The sequence below is a fragment of the Bombina bombina genome, chromosome 1 (genome assembly GCF_027579735.1).
Source record: "Bombina bombina isolate aBomBom1 chromosome 1, aBomBom1.pri, whole genome shotgun sequence".
NCBI classification, from domain to species: Eukaryota; Metazoa; Chordata; class Amphibia; order Anura; family Bombinatoridae; genus Bombina; species Bombina bombina.
Genome location: NC_069499.1, coordinates 1,233,095,823 through 1,233,121,633, shown reverse-complemented (window position 1 = coordinate 1,233,121,633; position 25,811 = coordinate 1,233,095,823). Strand labels below are relative to the sequence as shown.

Genomic DNA, 25,811 nt, shown 5'->3' with positions numbered 1-25,811 from the left:
TACATTTATTAACCCCTAATCTGCCGCCCCCCGTCGCTGCCACTATACTAAATGTATTAACCCCTAAACCTAAGTCTAACCATAACCCTAACACCCCCTAACTTAAATATAATTACAATAAATCTAACAAAAAATTCCTATCATTAACTAAATAATTCCTATTTAAAACTAAATGCTTACCTATAAAATAAACCCTAAGCTAACTACAATTTAACTAATAGTTACATTGTAGCTAGCTTAGGGTTTATTTTTATTTTACAGGCAAGTTTGTATTTATTTTAACTAGGTAGAATAGTAATTAGTTATTAACTATTTAATAGCTACCTAGCTAAAATAAATAGAAAAGTACCTGTAAAATAAAACCTAACCTAAGATACAATAACACCTAACACTACACTATAATTAAATAAATTAACTACATTAACAACAATTAAATACATTAAATTAAATTAGCTAAAGTACAAAAAAAACCCACTAAATTACAGAAAATAATAAACAAAATACAAGATATTTAAACTAATTACACCTAATCTAATAGCCCTATCAAAATAAAAAAGCCCCCCCCCATAAAAAAAACCCTAGCCTAAACTAAACTATCAATAGCCCTTAAAAGGGCCTTTTGCGGGGCATTGTCCCAAAGTAATCAGCTCTTTTACCTGTAAAAGAAAATACAAACAACCCCCCAACAGTAAAACCCACCACCCACACAACCAACCCCCCAAATAAAAACATAATTTATGCTTACCTGATAAATTCCTTTCTCCTGTAGTGTAGTCAGTCCACGGGTCATCATTACTTATGGGATATTAACTCCTCCCCAACAGGAAGTGCAAGAGGATCACCCAAGCAGAGCTGCTATATAGCTCCTCCCCTCTACGTCACACCCAGTCATTCGACCAAGAACCAAACGAGAAAGGAGAAACCTTAGGGTGCAGTGGTGACTGGAGTATAATTTAAAAATTTAGACCTGCCTTAAAAAACAGGGCGGGCCGTGGACTGACTACACTACAGGAGAAAGGAATTTATCAGGTAAGCATAAATTATGTTTTCTCCTGTTAAGTGTAGTCAGTCCACGGGTCATCATTACTTATGGGATACCAATACCAAAGCTAAGTACACGGATGACGGGAGGGACAGGCAGGATCTCTATACGGAAGGAACCACTGCCTGAAGAACCTTTCTCCCAAAAACAGCCTCCGAAGAAGCAAAAGTGTCAAATTTGTAAAATTTGGAAAAAGTATGAAGAGAAGACCAAGTTGCAGCCTTGAAAATCTGTTCAACAGAGGCCTCGTTCTTAAAGGCCCAAGTGGAAGCCACAGCTCTAGTAGAATGAGCTGTAATCCTTTCAGGAGGTTGCTGTCCAGCAGTCTCATAGGCTAAACGTATTATGCTACGAAGCCAAAAGGATAGAGAGGTAGCAGATGCTTTTTGACCTCTCCTCTGTCCAGAATAAACGACAAACAGGGAAGAAGTTTGTCGAAAATCTTTAGTTGCCTGTAAATAAAATTTCAGGGCACGGACTACATCTAGATTGTGCAGAAGTCGTTCCTTCTTTGAAGAAGGGTTAGGACACAATGATGGAACAACAATCTCTTGATTGATATTCTTGTTAGTGACTACCTTAGGTAAGAACCCAGGTTTAGTACGCAGAACTACCTTATCTGAATGAAAAATCAGATACGGAGAATCACAATGTAAGGCTGATAATTCAGAGACTCTACGAGCCGAGGAAATAGCCATTAAAAACAGAACTTTCCAAGATAACAGCTTGATATCAATGGAGTGAAGGGGTTCAAACGGAACACCCTGTAAAACGTTAAGAACTAAGTTTAAGCTCCACAGCAGAGCAACAGATTTAAACACAGGCTTAATCCTGGCCAAAGCCTGACAAAAAGCCTGAACGTCTGGAACTTCTGACAGACGCTTGTGTAAAAGGATGGACAGAGCTGAGATCTGTCCCTTTAATGAACTAGCAGATAAACCCTTTTCTAAACCTTCTTGTAGAAAAGACAATATCCTAGGAATCCTAACCTTACTCCATGAGTAACCCTTGGATTCTCACCAGTGTAAGTATTTACGCCATATCTTATGGTAAATTTTCCTGGTAACAGGTTTCCTAGCCTGTATTAAGGTATCAATTACTGGCTCTGAAAATCCACGCTTTGATAAAATTAAGCGTTCAATTTCCATGCAGTCAGCTTCAGAGAAATTAGGTTTTGATGTTTGAAAGGACCCTGAATTAGAAGGTCCTGTCTCAGAGGCAGAGACCAAGGTGGACAGGATGACATGGCCACTAGATCTGCATACCAGGTCCTGCGTGGCCACGCAGGCGCTATTAGAATCACTGATGCTTTCTCCTGTTTGATCCTTGCAATCAAACGAGGAAGCATCGGGAAGGGTGGAAACACATAAGCCATCCTGAAGGTCCAAGGTGCTGTCAAGGCATCTATCAGGACCGCTCCCGGGTCCCTGGACCTGGACCCGTAACGAGGAAGCTTGGCGTTCTGGCGAGACGCCATGAGATCCATATCTGGTTTGCCCCAACGTCGCAGTATTTGGGCAAAGACCTCCGGATGAAGTTCCCACTCCCCCGGATGAAAAGTCTGGCGACTTAGGAAATCCGCCTCCCAGTTGTCCACTCCTGGGATGTGGATCGCTGACAGGTGGCAAGAGTGAGACTCTGCCCAGCGAATTATCTTTGATACTTCCATCATCGCTAGGGAACTTCTTGTCCCTCCCTGATGGTTGATGTAAGCCACAGTCGTGATGTTGTCCGACTGAAACCTGATAAACCTCAGAGTTGCTAACTGAGGCCAAGCCAGTAGGGCATTGAGAACTGCTCTCAATTCCAGAATGTTTATTGGAAGGAGACTCTCCTCTTGAGTCCATGATCCCTGAGCCTTCAGGGAATTCCAGACAGCGCCCCAACCTAGAAGGCTGGCGTCTGTAGTTACAATTGTCCAGTCTGGCCTGCTGAAGGGCATCCCCCTGGACAGATGTGGCCGAGAAAGCCACCATAGAAGAGAATCTCTGGTCTCCTGATCCAGATTCAGCCTTGGGGACAAATCTGAGTAATCCCCATTCCACTGACTTAGCATGCACAATTGCAGCGGTCTGAGGTGCAGGCGTGCAAAAGGAACTATGTCCATTGCCGCTACCATTAAGCCGATTACCTCCATACATTGAGCCACTGACGGGTGTTGAATGGAATGAAGGGCACGGCAAGCATTTAGAAGCTTTGTTAACCTGTCCTCTATCAGGTACATTTTCATTTCTACGGAATCTATAAGAGTCCCCAAGAAGGGAACTCTTGTGAGTGGTAAGAGAGAACTCTTCTCCTCGTTTACTTTCCACCCATGTGATCTCAGAAATGCCAGTACTAACTCTGTATGAGACTTGGCAGTTTGAAAGCTTGACGCTTGTATCAGAATGTCGTCTAGGTACAGAGCTACCGAAATTCCTCGCGGTCTTAGTACCGCCAGAAGAGAGCCCAGAACCTTTGTAAAGATTCTTGGAGCCGTAGCCAACCCGAAGGGAAGAGCTACAAACTGGTAATGTTTGTCTAGGAAGGCAAACCTTAGATACCGGTAATGTTCTCTATGAATCGGTATGTGAAGGTAAGCATCCTTTAAATCCACTGTGGTCATGTACTGACCTTTTTGGATCATGGGTAAAATTGTCCGAATAGTTTCCATCTTGAATGATGGAACTCTTAGGAATTTGTTTAGGATCTTTAAATCCAATATTGGTCTGAAGGTTCCCTCTTTTTTGGGAACCACAAACAGGTTTGAGTAAAACCCTTGTCCGTGTTCCGACCGCGGAACTGGATGGATCACTCCCATTAGTAAAAGGTCTTGTACACAGCGTAGAAACGCCTCTTTCTTTATCTGGTTTGTTGACAACCTTGAAAGGTGAAATCTCCCTTGTGGAGGAGAAGCTTTGAAGTCCAGAAGATATCCCTGAGATATGATCTCCAACGCCCAGGGATCCTGGACATCTCTTGCCCAAGCCTGGGCGAAGAGAGAGAGTCTGCCCCCCACTAGATCCGTTACCGGATCGGGGGCCCTCACTTCATGCTGTCTTAGGGGCAGCAGCAGGCTTTCTGGTCTGCTTGCCCTTGTTCCAGGCCTGGTTAGGTTTCCAGCCTTGTCTGTAGCGAGCAACAGCTCCTTCCTGTTTTGGAGCAGAGGAAGTTGAAGCTGCTCCTGCCTTGAAATTACGAAAGGCACGAAAATTAGACTGTCTAGCCCTGGGTTTGGCTCTGTCTTGAGGCAGGGCATGGCCTTTACCTCCCGTAATATCAGCGATAATTTCTTTCAAACCGGGCCCGAATAAAGTCTGCCCCTTGAAAGGTATGTTAAGTAGTTTCGATTTAGAAGTTACATCAGCTGACCAGGATTTTAGCCACAGCGCTCTGCGTGCCTGAATGGCGAATCCGGAATTCTTAGCCGTAAGTTTAGTTAAATGTACTACGGCATCAGAAATAAATGAATTAGCTAGCTTAAGGGTTTTAAGCTTAAGTGAAATCGCATCTAATGTCGCTGAGTCAAGGGTGTCTTCCAGAGACTCAAACCAAAATGCCGCCGCAGCCGTGACAGGCGCAATGCATGCAAGGGGTTGTAATATAAAACCTTGTTGAACAAACATTTTCTTAAGGTAACCCTCTAACTTTTTATCCATTGGATCTGAAAAAGCACAGCTATCCTCCACCGGGATAGTGGTACGCTTAGCTAAAGTAGAAACTGCTCCCTCCACCTTAGGGACCGTTTGCCATAAGTCCCGTGTGGTGGCATCTATTGGAAACATTTTTCTGAATATAGGAGGGGGTGAGAAAGGCACACCGGGTCTGTCCCACTCCTTAGTAATAATTTCAGTAAGTCTCTTAGGTATAGGAAAAACGTCAGTACTCGTCGGTACCGCAAAATATTTATCCAACCTACACATTTTCTCTGGGATTGCAACTGTGTTACAATCATTCAGAGCCGCTAACACCTCCCCTAGCAATACACTGAGGTTTTCCAGCTTAAACTTAAAATTTGAAATGTCTGAATCCAATTTATTTGGATCAGATCCGTCACCCGCAGAATGAAGCTCTCCGTCCTCATGCTCTGCATATTGTGACGCAGTATCAGACATGGCCCTAGCATTATCAGTATACTCTGTTCTCATCCCAGAGTGATCTCGTTTACCTCTAAGTTCTGGCAATTTAGACAAAACTTCAGTCATAACATTAGCCATGTCTTGTAAAGTGATTTGTAATGGCCGCCCTGGTGTACTTGGCGTTACAATATCACGCACCTCCTGAGCGGGAGATGCAGGTACTGACACGTGAGGCAAGTTAGTCGGCATAACTTCCCTCTCGTTGTCTGGTGAATGTTGCTTAACATGTACAGATTGACTTTTATTCAAAGTAGCATCAATGCAATTAGTACATAAATTTCTATTGGGCTCCACCTCGGCTTTTGAACATATTGCACAAAGAGTTTCCTCTGTGTCAGACATGTTTAAACAAACTAGCAATTAGACTAGCAAGCTTGGAAATACTTTTCACTAAATTTACAAGCAATATGTAAAAACGTTACTGTGCCTTTAAGAAGCACACAAAAACTGTCACAGTTGAATAACAATGAACCGGATTAGTTATATAACCCAAATTTAGCAAAGGATTGCACACATTAGCAATGGATGATTAACCCTTAATATCAGAAAAAAACGTATAGCAATTGACAATATAAGCGTTTTTATCACAGTCAAGCACAGTCTCACAGGTCTGCTGTGAGTGATTACCTCCCTCAAAACTAGTTTTGAAGACCCCTGAGCTCTGTGGAGACGTCCTGGATCATGCAGGGAGAAAAAGACAGACTGTGACTGAATTTCTGATGCGTAGTAAAAGCGCCAAAATAGGCCCCTCCCACTCCCACTACAACAGTGAGGGAAGCTCAGTAAACTGTTTTAATTTAAAACAACGACAGCCATGTGGAAAATAAAGCCCAAAACAATTTTCACCAAGTACCTCAGATAATTAAACGATTTAACATGCCAGTAAACGTTTAAAATCTAATATATGAAATGTCATTAAAAAGCCTGCTGCTAGTCGCTCCCACTGCAAGTTAGGCTAAAAGTTATATGCATACAGTATTTTCCCAGTGAAGTGCCATTCCCCAGAAATACTTAAGTGTTAACATATATACATGTCAGCCTGATACCAGTTGCTACTACTGCATTTAAGGCTGTACTTACATTATATCGGTATTAGCAGTATTTTCAAAGTCAATTCCATTCCTTAGAAAATAATATACTGCAACATACCTCTTTGCAGGTGAACCTGCCCGCTGTCCCCTGATCTGAAGTTACCTTACTCCTCAGAATGGCCGAGAACAGCAAACGGATCTTAGTTACGTCCGCTAAGATCATATACAAAAAACTCAGGTAGATTCTTCTTCAAATTCTGCCTGAGAAGGAAACAACACACTCCGGTGTCGTTTAAAATAACAAACTTTTGATTGAAGATATAAAAAAAACTAAGTTTAATCACCACAGTCCTCTCACACATCCTATCTATTAGTTGGGTGCAAGAGAATGACTGGGTGTGACGTAGAGGGGAGGAGCTATATAGCAGCTCTGCTTGGGTGATCCTCTTGCACTTCCTGTTGGGGAGGAGTTAATATCCCATAAGTAATGATGACCCGTGGACTGACTACACTTAACAGGAGAAATACTATCTAAAAAACCTAAGCTCCCCATTGCCCTGAAAAGGGCATTTGGATGGGCATTGCCCTTAAAAGGGCAGTTAGCTCTTTTGCGGCCCAAACCCTAATCTAAAAAATAAAACCCACCGAATACACCTTTAAAAAACCTAACACTAACCCCCTAAAGATCGACTTACTGTTCTGAAGACCGGACATCCATCCTCAAGAAAGCAGCAGAAGTCTTAATCCAACCGGGCCGAAGTCCTCAACGAAGCCGGGAGAAGTCTTCATCCAAGCCGGGCCAAGTGGTCCTCCAGACGGGCAGAAGTCTTCATCCAGATGGCAACTTCTATTTTCATCCATCCGACGCAGAGCGGGTCCATCTTCAAGACATCCGACACGGAGCATCCTCTTCAAATGAAGTCTTCTTACTGAATGACGGTTCCTTTAAGTGACGTCATCCAAGATGGCGTCCCTTAGATTCCGATTGGCTGATAGAATTCTATTAGCCAATCAGAATTAAGGTAGAAAAAATCCTATTGGCTGATGCAATCAGCCAATAGTATTGAAGTTCAATCCTATTGGATGATTGGAACAGCCAATAGAATGCGAGCTCAATGCTATTGGCTGATTGCATCAGCCAAAAGGATTTTTTCTACCTTAATTCCGATTGGCTGATAGAATTCTATCAGCCAATCGGAATCTAAGGGACGCCATCTTGGATGACGTCACTTAAAGGTACCTTCATTCATCTTTAGTCGTCGGATGAAGAGGATACTCCGCATCGGATGTCTTGAAGATGGACCCGCTCCACGCCAGATGGATGAAGATAGAAGATGCCATCTGGATGAAGACTTCTGCCTGTCTAGAGGACCACTTCCCCCGGCTTGGATGAAGACTTCTCCCGGCTTCGTTGAGGACTTCTGCCCGGTTGGATGAAGACTTCTACTGCTTCCTTGAGGATGGATGTCCGGTCTTCAGAACAGTAAGTCGATCTTCAGGGGGTTAGTGTTTTTTTAAGGGTGTATTGGGTGGGTTTTATTTTTTAGATTAGGGTTTGGTTCGCAAAAGAGCTAGTTGGTTGTGTAGGTGGTGGGTTTTACTGTTGGGGGGTTGTTTGTATTTTCTTTTACAGGTAAAAGAGCTGATTACTTTGGGGCTATGCCCAGCAAAAGGCCCTTTTAAGGGCTATTGATAGTTTAGTTTAGGCTAGGGTTTTTTTATTTTGGGGGGGCTTTTTTATTTTGATAGGGCTATTAGATTAGGTGTAATTATTTTAAATATCTTGTAAATTGTTTATTATTTTCTGTAATTTAGTGTTTGTTTGTTTTTTTGTACTTTAGCTAATTTAATTTAATTTATTTAATTGTTGTTAATTTAGTTAATTTATTTAATTATAGTGTAGTGTTAGGTGTTATTGTAACTTAGGTTAGGTTTTATTTTACAGGTACTTTTGTATTTATTTTAGCTAGGTAGTTATTAAATAGTTAATAACTATTTAATAACTATTCTACCTAGTTAAAATAAATACAAACTTGTCTGTAAAATAAAAATAAACCCTAAGCTAGCTACAATGTAACTATTAGTTATATTGTAGCTAGCTTAGGGTTTATTTTACAGGTATTTAGTTTTAAATAGGAATTATTTAGTTAATGATAGGAATTTTTAGTTAGATTTATTGCAATTATATTTAAGTTAGGGGGTGTTAGGGTTAGACTTAGGTTTAGGGGTTAATAACTTTAGTGTTGTGGGCGGCAGATTAGGGGTTAATAAATGTAGGTAAGTTGCGGCGACGTTGGGGCAGCAGATTAGGGGTTAATAAGTGTAGGTAGGTTGCGGCTACATTGGGGGTGGCAGATTAGGGGTTAATAAATATAATGTAGGTGTCGGCGATGTTGGGGGCAGCAGATTAGGGGTTCATAAGTATAATGTAGGTGGCGGCGGTGTCCGGAGCGGCAGATTAGGGGTTAATAAATATAATGCAGATGTCAGCGATGTCGAGGGCGGCAGATTAGGGGTTAATAAGTGTAAGATATGGGGTGTTTAGACTCGGGGTTCATGTTAGGGTGTTAGGTGTAGACATAAATTGTATTTCCCCATAGGAATCAATGGGGCTGCGTTACTGAGTTTTACGCTGCTTTTTTGCAGGTGTTAGACTTTTTCTCAGCCGGCTCTCCCCGTTGATTCCTATGGGGAAATCGTGCACGAGCACGTACGACCAACTCACCACTGACTTAAGCAGCGCTGGTATTGGAGTGTGTTAAAAAGCAAAATTTTACTCAACGCTCACTTCTTGCCTTTTAACGCCGGGTTTGTAAAAACCCGTAATACCAGCGCTGTAGGTATGTGAGCGGTGAGAGAAAACTGCTCGTTAGCACCACACAGCCTCTAATGCAAAACTCGTAATCTGGCCGACAGTTTCCATAGAATGCTACGGAGACTCTATGGCAGCACAGTTTGTAAATATGTATAAGATTGATATAAACATTGTTGCAAACATTGCTGCCAGATGGCTAAGAACATGTGCATACACCTAAGGTCAACTAGGATTACATTTCACAAAGGATACCAAGGGAACAAAGCAAAATTTATCACAGAAATAAATTGGAAAGTTGTTTAAAATGACATGTTCTATCTGAATCGTTAACGTTTAATTTGACTTCACTGTCAATTAAACCCCTTCGCTACTGGGAATTTCAGAGAAAACCTTGCACAAAGTACCAGAGAATTTTAGCATTTTTGTTATTACTCTGATTAAACAGAAATAGATCTTTTTGATTTACCTATTAAAACTATAAATATTTTTTAAGTAGACAACCCAAGTTATTGATCTAGGCTCATTTTTGTATATTTGATGCGCTATTTGACCACCAGATACGATCATATAAAAAAACTTTTTCACAAACTTTGGGTTTCTCACTGAAATTATTTACATACATCTACTGCAGTCATATGACAAATAGTTATGAAAGGTTCTCTGGGATACATACAGTATATAGACCACTCTTGTGAAATGTGACAGCTTAATGTTTTACTTTTATTTTCCATCAAACTGGAGCTCCCCAGCAAAATATGTTAGCTTCAAAATAAAGTAAAGTAGGTTTGAATTATCAGAGTTGCTTAAAAAACATGTGAATTTAGTGACACTACTGTATCACACAAACAACAAAGGCAAATCCTATGCTTTATTTGTTTATTGACATTTACATAGAAATCCGGGTGACATTTTTAAAAAAGCTTTAATCATAAAGACAAAACACATGCTTAGCTAACAACAAGAAAGAGATATTGTCCCTATAACCCCACAATATTCCCAGTTTCCCTCTTGTACTTAACATTTTTCACTATGTTGTGACTGCTATTATTTCATTTAACACTAGTTAATCTGTAGCAGAGGTATATAGAAACCCTCTAGATGATAGGGTTGGAATACTTCCAGGGCTGGCAGTTTCCTAGCACACACTTTCCATGTGTTTTCATCTTAACAGTGACTCCCTGCTACTTGGACTGGCTGCCAACTCGTTCTTGGATAAGCCTCTCGCTCAGCTCCCATAAGGCAGCTGCAATCTCCTCTCTCTGGCCCTCCTGTGACGGCAGGCACCGGCAGCAGTTGTTGAAGTACATTCCTCCTAATCCCTCTAGTTCTGGAGACACAGCACAGTAGACAGAAGTGGCAGCTCCTTGTTGCTAGAAAAGAAGAAAAATGTATCAAATGTGTGCTATGTGTTAATTCGTCACAGATCAAGAAAACATTGGTGCAGAATTAAACAGAGGCTTTGACACTTTAAATAATCTGGATGCAATGGAGTAAAAATAAAACTAAAGCTACAGGTTTAAGAAAATATAAAACATCATATAATTATATCAATTGCATTTAATTTACTGTAAAGTTTCTTCTTTTATATTTTTAAAGAACATTTTGTAGGAAAGAAATATATTGTATCATCAGAAATCATTTGGAAAAGGAATCTTGCTCCTTTATAAAAAATCTATGTACTATAATTGTTTTCAAGAATATAACACAAATATTTTCGACAGATAAATTAATAGCAATTTAAACTACAAAATATTACTTAGCAAATACTCAAAATCTGTAACCTAAGGGAAAGATTTATCAATTTGCACGCAGCCAGGATTTACAAGTTGTACACCTGTCCGCACTTGATCGCAAATTGTTGGGCGGATATAGGGTTTCCAGGTGTCCAGTATTCAACCAGACAGTCCAGTATTTAGCAGCCTGTCCAGTAAAATCTGTACAAAAATACTCCAGCCAAGGGGGTCACATCACTGCTCTGTACATGTTACAGCCAACCAACTGCTTAGTTGTAAAATATATATGTAGTGGGATCAAGGGTGGGGCCTAAGGTTGAGCTTTTGTGGAGACATTGTGTGAACCCAGCTATGTCCCGTATCCAATCACCTATTGGTCGTCCGGTATTTTTATGAAGCGCAGCTGGCAACCCTAAGGGGATATGATTCCCATATTAAACATTGCATGAAGGAACACTCCTTCGATTCCGCCCCCCTACCCTCACGCATTAATTGCGTGAAAATAGGGCTTGTCAATCACCCCAGTCAAATGAATCTGGGGTGAATTTCATCCGTCAAGTCCAGTTTGGCAGAGACAGTTTACGAAGAAGCAGTTTAAACCACTGCTTCATAAATATCAGTTGCAGGCTCAGTTGAGCAAGTCTGCAACCAATTGGGGAATTCGCCTCATCATAAATCTTTCCCTTAGTATGCAAAAAACTGTCTGCAAATTTCGTAACTCCAACTACATACTGAAAAATGATTGCTTAGAGTAGTGCACAACTAATTTATAGTTAGTCCTAATTGTTCACAATTAAGGAAGATAACATAAACCTACTCACCAAGGTTTATTACTGATAATTACTTTGTTGGCATCATGTGCAGATTTGCAAGCTCTAAACGCTTCTATAACATTTATTTTGTAAGTGTATTCTTTACAATACAGTAGTTATGTAAAAATGGCTTTAATGTTCCTTTAAAACCAGCTAGCATATAATATTACCTACATATACTGTAGAGGTGAACAAACCATTTCACTTCTAGAGCTGCATTTACTGCATCTGCCAAAACAAATCTCAGAATGATCAGCAGCCAATATATATTTAGAAATAAACTAATGTGGCAAATATTAATAATTTTTACTAAAACATTTGCTCATCCCATTTGTCTAGGATACCTATTTCCTCACAGAACATGAGTAATGTGAGCTGTCAATCATTGCACCTTGCATTAGCAACTGAAATAAGGAATCAGCCCCACTCACACTGAAGCAAAGGTATGGAAATCACATATACACAAAAACTAGCTGCAGCAGAGATCACTAGGTTAATATAGACAGGGTTTTTGTTGTTGTTTTATGTTTGTTTGCATTTAATGTGTTTTTGTTGTTGTTGTTTTAAAGCAATCATATACAAATTATAAAACAATATTTTTATTTTTTATACATTTTATTATTAACATTTTTTTATCTGTTCCTTTATTTGTTTTCATAACATGAACAGAATCAGTATTAGCACCTGAAATGAATAGAGCAAACTGCCCCTTCTCTATTATTGCAGTAATCTTGGGCATTGACGTATATTATTAGCTTTCCCAGAAATCAATTGAAGGGTCCCTATTTAAGGATATTAAGTTTAACATCATTCTTTTGAAGAATGGACTTGCGCTCTTACAAATCGCAGGCTGCTAATGTTGAGGAGCAATATAGTCTGACACATCTGATATAAAAATATATGGCTCCGAATTAACCTAGGCACTCCAATTAAGCCCATCACATAAAGTGCAATTGGGACATGTGCCAAAAATGTCCTTACATTTCTGGTCAAAAGCATTTACCCAGGCTGCACTGCTGGGAAAGTTTCACATACCTACCCTAAAGAATCTAGTGATTCCTCTGTATCAGATGTAACCAGCATCTGGACATTAGAGTATTCAAATGCATTGTTAGCATCTGTTATACTTGTTCTTAAAGAAATCACAGTGAAACTTAATTGCAGTACCTGTGGTTTTATTCACATTTTTGCCAATAAGATAATTAGCAGATTACCAGGAAATATATATATATTGCAGCTAAAATGTATAGTGAAATATAGCAACTCCTTAATGAATCACAGATTTCTATGGCACTGAATAGTTCCATCAGCTCTTTTTATAATGCCTGATAGCAAAAAAAAAAGTATTGACATAAAACACAATCTCTCCAACCAAGCTTATACTAAAAGACTAAAACAACACTCCCCCCCCCCCTTACTTCAAATCATCTCAATATATACAGTGCTTGCTAATTAAAATTACGTTAAGCTGATATTAGCATGGAAATGAAGAAATACCAGTTAACTGACTCACCATCAAAAGATTAAAATAACATATTTATTATCTTAATAAGAGCTAAAATATGCAAATAGATGCAATTTATTTTCAAGATAATTAGGGCAATGTTTTTATGTTGAAGTTTTATACAGTTACTTAGTCATATGTAGAAGAAAAGGCATTGTTGCACTGCTAACTGGGTAAACAGCTGTTTCTCAAGTTATGTGTAAAGACCTTGTTCAATCCATTTCTCTTGGAAATATGATTCAATAATAATGTAGAGTGTGACAACATGCGTTCTAAAATCTTTGCACATTGTTTTATATTCCTATAAATCTGAGACTTTTTATATTTTTTTTAAACTAGCTACATTTGTCATTGTTTAAATTCACTGTATGAGATTAAACCTTCATATCATCTTTGAAAACTGGGGTGTCCATCCTTTTCAAACAGGGGCCAAATTGTATTTTTTTTCCCAAACATTTTCCAGTAATTATCAATTATTTCAAATTATTATTTCTTTCTTAAAACCTGTGTGTATGTTTAATGTTGATGTATTGATGGAATTAATAGTTATTGGGGGTTTTATTAACAATTTGTGAAATATTACTTTAAATTAGTAAAAGGCATAACTAAAAATGGAGAGGGGATTAAAAGAGAGTCTTCTGCTCATCTACATTCACAGGGAACAGAGATGGAACAATCTAGTGACACTGAATATTTGTAGTGAGCGAGAACTGGAAACCGGAATCTGCATGAGGGGACTTGGGATCATAGCTATGCAATTTTTTTAAAGTGAATCTAGTAAGTGCAATATTAAAGAGACAGTCAAGTCAAAATTGACTGTTATCAATTTTGCTTAGTTCTGTTGGTATATATTTTTTAAAAGAGTAATTCTAGGTGAGCTCAGGAGCATGCACAAGCTTTTAGCCATCTTGCAGCAGTGTTTGCAGCTGTGTTTATAGCAATATTATATATAGTTGCAAGCATTGTTGCCATAGAATGCTAAAGACACGTGCACAATCCTAAATTCCTATAAGCCTACCTAGCTTTACTCTTCAACAAAGGATGCAAACAGTACAAGGCAGATTTGATAATAGATGTAAATTGGAAAGTTATTAAAAATGACACGTTCTATCATGACCATTTACTTTTTACTTAACTGTCACATTAAGGTGTTGGGGTTGAATTAAAGGGACAGTCAACACCAGAATTTTTGTTGATTTAAAAGATAGATAATCCCTTACTTACCCATTCCCCAATTTTGCATAACCAGCACATTTATATTAATACACATTTTACCTCTGTAATTACCTTGTATCTAAGCCTCTGCAGACTCCCCCCTTATTTCAGTTCTTTTGACAGACTTGCATTTTAGTTAATCAGTGCTCACTCCACGGTAAATTCACGTGCAAAATTGGTGATAAAAGTACATTGCAAAGTTGTTTAAAATTATATGCTCTATTGGGGAGAGAGGGGGATCCCGCAGATTTAGCAATTGTCTCTATTGATGCTGAGAAAGCGTTTGATTCAATTCATCATGATCATCTGGTCACGTCTCTAGTTAAATTTGGTCTTAAGGGAAACTTTCTTAAATTTGTTGAGAACATATATAATAAGTCACATACAAAGATAATTGTTAAGAATATTCTATCTCTCGAGATACCACTTGAAAGAGGGACACGTCAGGGGTGCCCCCTCTCTCCTCTTCTCTTTGATATTTCAATTGAACCTCTGGCAATAATGATAAGGGATCAAATGGAAGGTATAAAAATAGGTAAAACAGAGCTCAAAATTGCGTTGTACGCTGATGATATTCTTCTATACATTTCCAATACACAAAACAATATACCTATAATTATGTCAATTATAGAACAATTTGGATCCTTTTCGGGCTACAGGATCAATGCGTCCAAGTCGGAGTTACTCTGGATCAGAAAGACCTCGGGTTCCCTTTTAGATATACCCTTCAGAGTCTCTGAATCTTTCAGATACTTAGGGATAATAATATCACCTGATATAGATCAATGTTATGATCTTAATATAATACCAGTGATGAACAAGATCAGGGATAGTATGAAAGTATGGCAGAACCTTCCACTTTCAATCTCAGGGCGTATTGCTGCATTCAAAATGATACTTCTCCCGAAATTATTATATATTTTGCAGAATACCTCAGTAATGCTTAAACGGAAGGATGTTGGTAAAATTAACAGCATGATAAGAAACTTTATATGGCAGAACAAAAAGCCCAGAATATCGCTACTGAAACTATCGTTACCTAGAAAGTATGGGGGATTGGCACTGCCAGACATACAATTATATAACCTGGCTTTTCTTGCTCAAATAGTGGTCGACTGGATTTTAAATAAAGATTATACAATAAACAATGAACTGGAAAAAAGTGTAAGCTCTCCCTTTCTTCCTTTAGCTTTAATACATTGTAATATCAAATTAATTCCCCAAGAAATCAAAAGACTCAAAACGATAATGTATCCTTTACAAGCATGGTGGAAGATCTGTAAGATATTATCCATCAAAAGCAGCATTTCTGACTATATGCCAATTAAAGGAAACCCTAAATTTCAAGCGGGACTACAATCGGTTTCTTTTCAGAACTGGCACACCTTAGGCTTGTATAATATTTCTCAGATGATAGATAAGAATAGACTTTGCATTAAAACGTTTGAGAACTTGAAACGAGAATTTAACCTTTGTAATAAAGAATTCTTTGCATATTTACAAATAAGGCATTTTATCTCCAAGATGGTAAATGAATCGAGCTGGAATTGGTCCCTGGGAAAGGTGGAGAACTGGCTTGTGTTAGCAAGGAATGGATTTATGTCAATTTCCCCATGTTATCAATTCTTAATTTCTAACAAAGGGGAAAAGAATTTAGGAAACTTATCAACCGCATGGAATTTAATAATACCTCAAGAGGATATAAATGTAAGTAAAATTCATGCTTCCATTTCAAAAGTCTTACAAATTACCTTATCAGCTACATGGAGAGAGACTCATATAAAGTTATTATATAGGACCTACTATACCCCGAAGAAGGGGTCTAGATATGGGAACATTAATTTCTGTAAATGTCCAAAATGTTCATTTTTATCAGCAGATCTCATTCATATGATCTGGGAATGTCCCAGAATCAAATGCTTTTCGCTTAAGATTGAATACTGGATCAATCAAATATTAAAAATTTCCCCTTTAAAATTAAAAGTGGCTGATGTAATTTTTCTATGGGACGTGACTAAAAATCTGCGGATGTATAATAAAATAGTGAATATGATTATCTTAGCGGCTAGGTACTTGATTTTTAAGAAATGGAAAGGAAGTAGGAACCCTAGTATAAATGAGCTTAAAAACTGTCTAAAAAAACAGTGTATACTAGAGCAAAAAGATACCAATATGGAAAAGGAAACGGATATCGAAGTTTTCTTTAAAAAATGGTCAGTACTTATTAAAACGCTGTCACCAAATGAGATAGAATATATGATTTACCCTTTCAGAAATTCAGAGCTAGTTTTGCTGGGGGTTTGGTAATCCGCTCTGCTCAAGCCTCAAACTGGTGGGTCAAGATTCCTTCCTTCTCCCCCCTTTTTTTTTTTTTTCTCTTTTTTGTTGTTGTTTATATGTGTTTTGTTTTTAATTTTTATTTTTTCTTGTTTGTTTGTTTTTTGTTTTTTTTTGTTACCGTACGGTTATTTTTTCTTAAAATTTTTCAGATTACTGTATAGTAAAAGGTCTAATTTGTTGTAATGTTGAGAGAATGGAATAAAAAAGGAAAGAAAAGACTCCAGCAGAGAATATAATTTATTTTAGAATCTATGTTTTGGTATAATTCTGTGAAATACTGACAACTTTTTTATTTTTCTTGTATTGTCTACATTAATTGTAATATGTAACATCAGGCCGTGCGTGGCGCAAAATTTGTAATTTGATTTCTTTTTTTCTCAATATAATGCTGGATTTAAATAAAAGTTTAAAAAAAAAATAAAAAAATTATATGCTCTATTTAAATCATGAAAGTTTTTTTTTGGACTTGACTGTCCCTTTAAATGTTCTTGTTAATTTATTGACTCAAACGGCTAGATTACGAGTTTTTCGTTTTGAGCTGTGCAGTGCTAACAAGCAGTTTTCACTCATCACTTACTTACCTGCAGCGCTGGTATTACTGGTTTTTACAAAGCCGGCGTTAAAAGGCAAGAAGTGAGCGCTGAGCAAAATTTTGCTCCTTAACGCACTCCAAAAGTCAGTGGTGAGCTGGTCGTACGTGCTCATGCATGATTTCCCCATAGGAATCAACGGGGAGAGCCGGCTGAGAAAAAGTCTAACACCTGCAAAAAAGCAGCGTAAAACTAAGTAATGCAGCCCCATTGATTCCTATGGGGAAATAAAATTGATGTTTACACCTAACACCCTAACATGAACCCGAGTCTAAACACTCCTAATCTGCCGCCCCCGACATCGCTGACACCTGCTTTATATATATTAACCCCTAATCTGCCGCTCTGGACACCGCTGCCAACTACATTATATTTATTAACCCCTAATCTGCTGCCCCCAACATCGCCGACACCTACATTATATTTATTAACCCCTAATCTGCGGCTCTGGACACAGCCGTCACCTACATTATACTTATTAACCCCTAATCTGCTGCCCCCGACATCGCCAACACCTGCATTATATATTAATCCCTAATCTGCCGATCTGGACACCGCCGCCAACTACATTATATTTATTAACCCCTAATCTGCTGCCCCCAACATCGTCGGCACCTACATTATATTTATTAACCCCTAATCTGCCACCCCAATGTCGCTGCAACCTACCTACAATTATTAACCCCTAATCTGCCGCCCCAACGTCGCTGCCACTATAAAAAACATATTAACCCCAAAACCGCCGCACTCCCGCCTCGCAAACATTAGTTAAATATTATTAACCCCTAATCTGCCGTCCCTAACATCGCCGCCACCTACCTACATTTATTAACCCCTAATCTGCCGCGCCCAACGTCGCCGCCACTATACTAAATGTATTAACCCCTAAACCTAAGTCTAACCCTAACACCCCCTAACTTAAATATAATTTAAATAAATCTAAATAAAATTACTATAATTAGCTAAATTATTCCTATTTAAAACTAAATACTTACCTATAAAATAAACCCTAAGCTAGCTACAATATAACTAATAGTTACATTGTATCTAGCTTAGGGTTTATTTTTATTTTACGGGCAAGTTTGTATTTATTTTAACTAGGTAGAATAGTTATTAACTATTTAATAACTACCTATCTAAAATAAATACAAAAGTACATGTAAAATAAAACCTAACCTAAGTTACAATAACACCTAACACTACACTATAATTAAATAAATTAACTAACTTAAATACAATTACCTAAATTAAATTAAATTAGCTAAAGTACAAAAAAACAAAACACTAAATTACAGAAAATAAAAAACAAATTACAAGATATTTAAACTAATTACACCTAATCTAATAGCCCTATCAAAATAAAAAAGTCCCCCCCCCAAAAAAAAACCTAGCCTAAACTAAACTATCAATTGCCCCAAAGTAATCAGCACTTTTATCTGTAAAAAAAAAATACAAACAACCCCCCCAACAGTAAAACCCACCCACACAACCAACCCCAAATAAAATACTATCTAAAAAACCTAAGCTCCACATTGCCCTACAAAAAGGGCATTTTTAAAAAAAAACTAACACTAACCACCTGAAGATCGACTTACTGTTCTGAAGATCCGACATCCATCCTCAAGGAAGCAGCAAAAGTCTTCATCCAACCGGGCCGAAGTCCTCAACGAAGCCAGGAGAAGTCTTCATCCAAGCCGGGCGAAGTGGTCCTCCAGACGGGCAGAAGTCTTCATCCAGACGGCATCTTCTTCGGAATTAAGGTAGAAAAAATCCTATTGGCTGTTCCAATCAGCCAATAGAATGTGAGCTCAATCCTATTGGCTGATTGGATCAGCCAATAGGATTGAACTTCAATCCTATTGGCTGATTGCTTCAGTCAATAGGATTTTTTCTACCTTAATTCTGATTAGCTGATAGAATTCTATCAGCAAATCGGAATCTAAGGGACGTCATCTTGGATGACGTCACTTAAAGGTACCTTCATTCATCATTAGTCCGTCAGATGAAGAGGATGCTCCACGTCGGATGTCTTGAAGATGGAGCCGCTCCGCGTCAGATGGATGAAGATAGAAGATAACGTCTGGATGAAGACTTCTGCCCGTCTGGAGGACCACTTCGCCCGGCTTGGATGAAGACTTCTCCCAGCTTCGTTGAGGACTTCGGCCCGGTTGGATGAAGACTTCTGCCGCTTCCTTGAGGATGGATGTCGGATCTTCAGAACAGTAAGTCGATCTTCAGGGGGTTAGTGTTAGGTTTTTTTAAGGGTGTATTGGGTGGGTTTTATTTTTAGGTTAGGGACTTTGGGCCGCAAAAGAGCTAACTGCCCTTTTAAGGGCAACGCCCATCCAAATGCCCATTTCATGGCAATGGGGAGCTTAGGTTTTTTTAGATAGTATTTTATTTGGGGGGTTGGTTGTGTGGGTGGTGGTTTTTACTGTTGGGGTGGTTGTTTGTATTTTTTTTTTACAGGTAAAAGAGCTGATTACTTTTGGGGCAATGCCCCACAAAAGGCCCTTTTAAGGGCTATTGGTAGTTTAGTTTAGGCTAGGGTTTTTTTATTTTGGGGGGGCTTTTTTTTATTAAGTATATCAGTCGCATAGTAAGGTAATTTCAGTTCCGAAGTACCAGGCTATTCTCTAACAAGGAATATGGCAACCCCAGACGATCATTTCGGCCTTCTGTGGGCAGCCATATCTCTCTAAGCACAAAGGGCAAGGAGTCCGTGTCGGGTTTCAACCAGCACCCTTAGGGAGACCTCCCAAGGGTCATAATACAAATGCATACAGAAAAATAAGCACTCTTCCATAAAATGAAAACATTTCAGTAGCTTGTTCCATGGCGGGTTACAACTTAGGAGCAGCCTCTTTTAGCTCAAGTGTGCTATTCACAGAGAAAAAAAAATTCTGAAGTATATCAGTCTGATCCCTCCTAGGAAGGTCAGTCCAGCCCCCAAATTCCAGGCGATTCTCCTCTGTACAAGGAACATGGCCACCCCAAATGATCATATTGGCCTTCTGTGGGTCTTATTAGTGAGGTGCAGCCATATTTATCTAAGGACATTGGTCAAGGAGTCCACTCCTGGTTTCCCCCATCACCCTTAGGAAGACCTCCCCAGGGTAATAGTACAAATGCATACAGAGAGAAAAGCTCTCTACCAAAAAAATGAAAACATTTCAGTAGCTTGCTCCATGGCAAGCTACAACTTAGGATCAGACTCTTTTAGCCCAATTGTTCTATTCACAGAGAAAAAACTTGTCTGAAGTATATTAGTCTGAGCCCGCCTAGAAAGGTTAGTCCAACCCTGAAATACCAGGCTATTCTCCTCTGAACAAGGAACATGGCAACCCAAGATGATTGTTTCGGCATTCAGTGAGGTGCAGCCATATCCATCTAAGCACATTGGGCAAGGAATTTACGTCTATTTTCCCCATCACCCTTAGGGAGACCTCAAATGCAGACTCTTTTAGCCCAACTGTTCTATTCACAGAGAAAAAAAAATTCTGAAATATATTAGTCTGATCCCTCCTAGTAAGGTCAGCCCAGCCCCCAAATTCCAGGCAATTCTCCTCTGTACAAGGAGCATGGCCACCCCAAATGATCATATTGGCCTTCTGTGGGTCTTATTAGTGAGGTGCAGCCATATTTATCTAAGGACATTGGTCAAGAAGTCCACTCCTGGTTTCCCCCATCACCCTTAGGAAGACCTCCCCAGGGTAATAGTACAAATGCATACAGAGAGAAAAGCTCTCTACCAAAAAAACAAAAACATTTCAGTAGCGTGTTCCATGGCAAGCTACAACTTAGGATCAGACTCTTTTAGCCCAATTGTTCTATTCACAGAGAAAAAACTTTTCTGAAGTATATTAGTCTGAGCCCGCCTAGAAAGGTTAGTCCAACCCTGAAATACCAGGCTATTCTCCTCTGAACAAGGAACATGGCAACCCAAGATGATTGTTTCGGCATTCAGTGAGGTGCAGCCATATCCATCTAAGCACATTGGGCAAGGAATTTACGTCTATTTTCCCCATCACCCATAGGGAGACCTCAAATGCAGACTCTTTTAGCCCAATTGTTCTATTCACAGAGAAAAAACTTTTCTGAAGTATATTAGTCTGAGCCCGCCTAGAAAGGTTAGTCCAACCCTGAAATACCAGGCTATTCTCCTCTGAACAAGGAACATGGCAACCCAAGATTATTGTTTCGGCATTCAGTGAGGTGCAGCCATATCCATCTTAGCACATTGGGCAAGGAATTTACGTCTATTTTCCCCATCACCCGTAGGGAGACCTCAAATGCATAGAGAGAAGGCCGTAACAATCAATTTCAGCAGAAAATAATCATCTAATTTGTTTCAACATTTAAATGCAATTAATTAATTGATATTATTCTATTTACATAGGGCTAGATTATGAGTGGAGCACTAAGAGATAAGGGGTATTTTACGGTTCTTTGAGCACTTCAGAAGTAGCATGCGTATTACGAGTTGAAAGTAAATGCATTCGCTTGAGCGCTAGCAAATTTAACGCCCATCAGATTAGCGTGACTTTAGAGCTCTGGTTAACTGTTAATAGAGACAAAAAAGTTGTAAAAAAACATCAAAAATACTTTTAAATGTAAGGTTACACTCATAATAACACTGTTAAAAAATTATTTTAAATAATTATATATGTGTGTATGTACAAATGTATTTATATATTTTACTGTATATTTACTGTACATATTATGGTAAATACATATGCCTATACAGGTAGCCCTCAGTTTACGCCGGGGTTAGGTTCCAGAAGGAATGGTTGTAAATCGAAACCGTTGTAAATTGAAACCCAGTTTATAATGTAAGTCAATGGGAAGTGAGGGAGTTAGGTTCCAGGCCCCTCTCAAAATTGTCATAAGTAACACCTAATACATTATTTTTAAAGCTTTGAAATGAAGACTTTAAATGCTAAACAGCATTATAAACCAAATAAAATAATCACACAACACAGAATATATAATTAAACTAAGTTAAATGAACAAAAACATTTGATAAACAGCATTATAAACCTAATACAATAATCACACAACGCAAACTTCACTTGCATTTTTCTGCAAACAGTTCTTTCTATGCATTCCAATCTGGACTGATTTATAGACGGGAAGTTCTTGTTCCTTTGAAATCTGCTCGATAGCTCAGGTCTGGTTAAACTGATTCATTTCAGCTTGCCTGGCTTTGCTGCAACACAAGCGGACAGCTCACCTACTGGCTATTTTAATAAATGCACTGCTTCTCAATGCTTTTCAATAGCAGTCACATGACTTGAAAAAAAGGTTGTTATTCTGAAACGGTGTAAATTGAACCGTTGTAAACCGAGGGCCACCTATATATATATATATATATATATATATATATATATATATAAAATTACTCCTCCTAGTAGTAAATCCGTCTTCCTGGGCCAACAGCCTGGGTGCTAGCATGAAAAGTATACCTCAGTGGTATATATATATATATATATATATATATATATACCTCAGTGGAAGAAAGCAAACACAGGACTTCTCAGTGGTGGGTCAACCAAAAGACTTAGTGTTTATTAACGTTTCACAGACCCCTGATTCTGATGAAGGGGTCTGTGTGAACCCCAAAACGTTAATAAACACTAAGTCTTTTGGTTGACCCATCACTGAGAAGTCCTGTGAGTGCTTTCTTCCACTGAGGTATATATATATCTATTCCAATAGATAACTAAAATGATTTGGGCACTCACATGTATAAATAATATTCATTTTTTTTTAAATTAAATTCAATGCAAAAAAGTCAACATTCCAGCTCCAATCTTTCTCAAGACAACAATGTGTTCCCCAAGACTGCCTCCTTCTATTCCTATAGCTATATAGGTATAGATTTGTATTTTATATGAACAGTATCAGATATATATATATATATATATATATATATATATATATATATATATATACATATTTAATAATACAAAGTACATAATTATCTATGTGAAGAACATAGAAATGTAAAATATAGGTTTTACGCATTGTGTTTTGCGATTTAGACTGTAATGCGGTTGGTTAGCGCACCTAAAAATTTTGTAATCTTAATGCGCTTTATTGAAATATTATATATAAAATTATTATTTATTTTTTTAAATTATTAAACATACTATTCTATATTCTATGGATTTTTGGAAATATTTTATAGTATGTTTAATCATTTTTAAAAAAAATTATTTATTTTTTTAATATCTAATATTTCAACAACACTTCTTAAGATAACTACGTTTTCATGTGTGCTAACCCAACCGCGTTAAATCTAAATTGCGAAACCTGATGCGCAAAACGCATATTTTAAATTCCTATGTTCTTCACATAGAATTTTTTTTATTTTTTTATAATTAAATATATATTTCTATATATGTCTCTGATACTGTTCATGTAAAATACATATCTATACCTATATATACAGGTATAGGTTTATACAGATATATATACAAGCTCGCAAAAAGCCTCCGTCAATCGAAGTTTAGGTGCGAGCGGGAGCACTGATTTGTGCTCCACTCGTAATCTAGCCCATAGATGGGTATTTGTGCTCACCTTTTTACACATCATAACGTATATAAATATCAGTAAACAGATAGTTGTCCTTTTTGACTAAGGAAATATAATCCACACACATGGCTGTTATTAATATTAAGTCAGAATTTTTTAATTAGTATGTTTTCAATATAATCCTCTGACAATTTTGTTTTGTGCAATATTGTGGCAGCAAACACATTTTAATTTGTCACTCCTTGTAATATTTGGTTTAGACACCACAGATGAACACAGGATAGGCTGTCAGATGACTAATTACTGCACTATTCTACCAATGCTGAACTGAGATAAAACAGTTGAAAACAGCTAAAAATAAATATACTACTTTAATCAGTGCCAGATGATACTAATTGCTAACATGTCAGTTTCCCATGTGACACACACGCACTAGTAAAAGGGATTTTATTTAACATCTTTGTGTGAGGAAACAATGGGCTTGGCATTGCCTTTGATAATCTCTGATGGAAAAAACAATTAATTTAGCCAATAAACAGTTCTTATACTTAAGTTGATAAAAAAAAAAAAACACTTAGAAAAATCAATAAAAAGCAAATAAACAGCTGACCGAATATAATCACCTGAGTCTAATCAATGCAAGCTTTTTTAACCAGTTTTCTTACATTTGGACAGTACTATATTTCTACAATGCTAAAATTAGCATAGCTCCTGCACTGTTTATCCTGTTAGATAAAGCAGGCAACTGCCTAAGGATGTATTAAAAACTGAGATTTTATTTGCAGAATTTGCATTACTTTGCAATCCAGGCTATACCCCTCAAAATTCTCATGTCATTCATGTAGCCAGCAATAAGCACTATCCAGGGTTCTGAACCAAAAATGGTCCGGCTCTAGATCTTTACATTCCTGCTTTTCAAATAAAGATAGCAAGAGAACGAAGAAAAAATGATAATATGAGTAAATTAGAAAGTTGCTTAAAATTGCATGCTCTATCTGAATCATAAAAGAAAAAAATTGGGGTTAGTATCTATTTCAGTTTACTTTAAAGGGATATAAAATGGCAAAATGAATGTGTTATTTTATCATTGCACGGTTGCTTGCATATTACCTCTGCAAAGCCACCGAGATATGCTATTCAATGGTATACTAGGAGAATTAAGTTAATTTGATAATATAAGTATATTGAAAAGTCTGTTAAAATGGCTATCTGAACTGTGAAAATGTAATTTTTACTTTTATATCCATAGCACTGTAGTCTGGGTGTAATATATGTCATTTCTCTGCATTACATTTTGAAAGCTCTAGTCCTGTTTTGCTTTTGATGATAAATCAATTACAGCAAGAAGAAATAGAACTCAAAGAATCTGATTTTATGATTGGTTCTGAGATTAACCAATTAGATGCACTGATGCAAACACCCTATTTTACTGATTTGTTAATATTTACAGTATACTGTAACACTAAGCAGCACACTTGCTTATCTTAATGACAAAAAAATAATAATATTAATTTCTGAAATCCCTTCTTTAATATGTAGAATTTAGGCTTTAGTCTCAATGTTTCTAAAATGTCTACTTATAGCTCTAATTCACAATATATTTGTTGCTATTATAATCAGCAAATCTCCAGTATCTGCAAACGTGATCTGTCTGCTTTAAATGCTGCTTGCTAAGTCCACTATATAAGGGACAACATACACATTTTGCACACTGCAAACTAAATAAAAGCAAAGTTTTTGGGTATTCAAAAGGTTTTATAATCAGATTCACACAGCGAATGATGCCTGCAAGCATTTGCTACCTACTGTATATTGAAATAAGAATTCCTTTTTTTATTAATTTCATCACATCAGCTATCAAACGGCTTTTGCATTATGGTGAAACGAGTTTTGCGTTATGGTGAAAAAGCAGCGTTATCAGGTTATAGCGCTTCTTTTTCACTACCGCTGCTATTACGAGTCTTGCAGGTTTAGGGGCACCGCACACTTTTTTGGCCATAACGCAAATCAACTTACGCAAATTGCGTAAAGTCTTTTTTCAATGGGATTTTCATAGCGCCGATATCACAAGCTT

General features: G+C 37.8%; 1 protein-coding gene across 1 annotated transcript in view; it reads right to left on the bottom strand.

Annotated features, from left to right (window-relative positions):
- Positions 1 to 9,868: 9,868 nt before the first annotated feature.
- Positions 9,869 to 25,811, bottom strand: part of LOC128647857 (WW domain-containing oxidoreductase-like) — a 54,495-nt gene continuing 38,552 nt past the window's right edge. Inside the window, exon 2 of the mRNA XM_053700568.1 lies at positions 9,869 to 10,376. Within this exon, the coding sequence (XP_053556543.1) occupies positions 10,188 to 10,376 (189 nt within the window). The 3' untranslated portion in view covers positions 9,869 to 10,187. The remainder of the gene's footprint in view (positions 10,377 to 25,811) is intronic.